Source organism: Pteropus alecto, unplaced genomic scaffold, assembly GCF_000325575.1.
Source record: "Pteropus alecto unplaced genomic scaffold, ASM32557v1 scaffold124, whole genome shotgun sequence".
Classification (NCBI taxonomy): Eukaryota; Metazoa; Chordata; class Mammalia; order Chiroptera; family Pteropodidae; genus Pteropus; species Pteropus alecto.
The window spans coordinates 776,742-778,469 of record NW_006435779.1 but is presented as its reverse complement, the minus strand read 5'-3'; the positions used below and the strand labels follow the sequence as shown (position 1 = coordinate 778,469).

At 40.5% G+C, this 1,728-nt stretch overlaps 1 protein-coding gene across 1 annotated transcript in view; it reads left to right on the top strand.

The window, feature by feature from the left end:
• TXNRD3 (thioredoxin reductase 3) overlaps positions 1–1,728 on the top strand; it is a 47,691-nt gene that overhangs the window by 18,337 nt on the left and 27,626 nt on the right. The window contains exon 6 of the mRNA XM_006911434.3: positions 776–895. Within this exon, the coding sequence (XP_006911496.1) occupies positions 776–895 (120 nt within the window). The remainder of the gene's footprint in view (positions 1–775; positions 896–1,728) is intronic.

Here is a 1,728-nt window from a genome sequence, read left to right as displayed (position 1 = left end):
GAATGGAGTTGGCTTCTTCATTCTCCAGACTCTCTCCCTGCTGGTTGCCACAGGCTGGCTTCATACCCCTGTGGCAGGCCACACACAGCCCCTGCCATAGCAGCCCCCTTGGGCTGTGGCACCTACTCAGTGGTGCATGGCCCTTCATGTGGGTTGGCGATGGGCCCACCGTTACTGGTTGTTACTACTATTCTATCTCTCCATGCTCTTCCTGCCCATACCCCAGTAACATTTCCCTATAAACTCTCTTTAGTTACCCAGCTCGAGGGTGTCATCTTTTCCTTACACAACCCTGGCAAAATATGAAAATCGTTTAAAAAAATTGAAACTTACTCAAAAAATTTTGGCCAGGAATTTGATATAGTAAAGCTAATTACCTTGCAGTAGACCTACTGTTGGCTCAGAAGAGTCAGAGTTACAAAGAGTAAAGGCTAGAAGCTGGGGTTCTGGCCCTTGGTGTAATATATATCTAATTAATCTTAGACGATTCTGATCCCTTTGTAGGTCAGACTCAAATGAAAATTTTGGACTCTGTCTCTAGAAAACTGTTCAAATGCATATCCATATTTTTGCTCATCCTTGGGCTTCCTTCACAGACCCCTGGTTAAGTAGTTTATGTTAATCATTTGTGTGTTACTGTGAAATGTGATGTTGACCTCACAACCATTAGAGTTTGTCATTTCCACGTTTTAATAACATTCACTCTGCACTTGTGTAAAACTGCGTGCACATGTGCACGCACACACGAAACATTAAAACTTATTTTCTTTCTCAGGTCTTGGTGGTACTTGTGTAAATGTAGGCTGTGTTCCTAAGAAATTGATGCATCAAGCTGCCCTTTTGGGGCAGGCATTAAGTGACTCAAGAAAATTTGGCTGGGAGTATAATCAACAAGGTGGGTAATGGTGTATAAAAATATAGATTGGGAGAAAAGAAGAAAGAATGAGTTTCTTAGAGAAGGACTTGCTATTTATATTTCTATCGCTGAGTTTGAACTTTGTTTAATAAACACTCACTAGGAATCTCCTATTTATCAGCCAGGCGCAGTAGATTCAAAGGTGATGAGTTAAACCTGGCCTTGCTTTCATGGGCCTTACTGCCTAGGAGGGAATTGTTGCTGCTATAACCATTTCAAACCCTTAGTAGAATGTGAGAGAGAGTAATCACAATTTTCAGATTTCTTTCAAGTATAAGGAAAATAGAATAGTAAAAGTCATTACTAGGATTTTTTCTATTATTGTGATAACGTTTTCTGTTTTATCAGTGGTTATGTATGTCTTTGGTTAATGAAAGATAGAAAACAAATTCATCCAATAACACTACTGGTTAGGCTCTGAGGATATAGATCTGAGGAAAATACAGCTCCTGCCCTTAAGTAGCATAGTTCATTGGAAGAGAAGCCATTCAGTGCACTATGTAATTCATGGTGCTAATTTGAGCATCTTCTTAAAGTACACTTAATGTAGTCTTGAGGGTTGGAAGTAAGCGGGGAGGTGACCCTTGAGCTGCACCTTGAAGATCACATGGAGCTGGGACATTTATGACAGGAAATAGCTTTACTCAGACTATGGAGATGTGAGAAAACTTGGAGTATTTGGGAGATAGTGAGGGCTGAACTGAAGAATGAAGGAAGGATATTGGGATAAATGAGATTAGAGAGGTAAGCAGGTCACGAAGGCTCCTAAATGCCATTTCGAGGAGTTAAAATTTACCCTAAAGGTAGCAAGA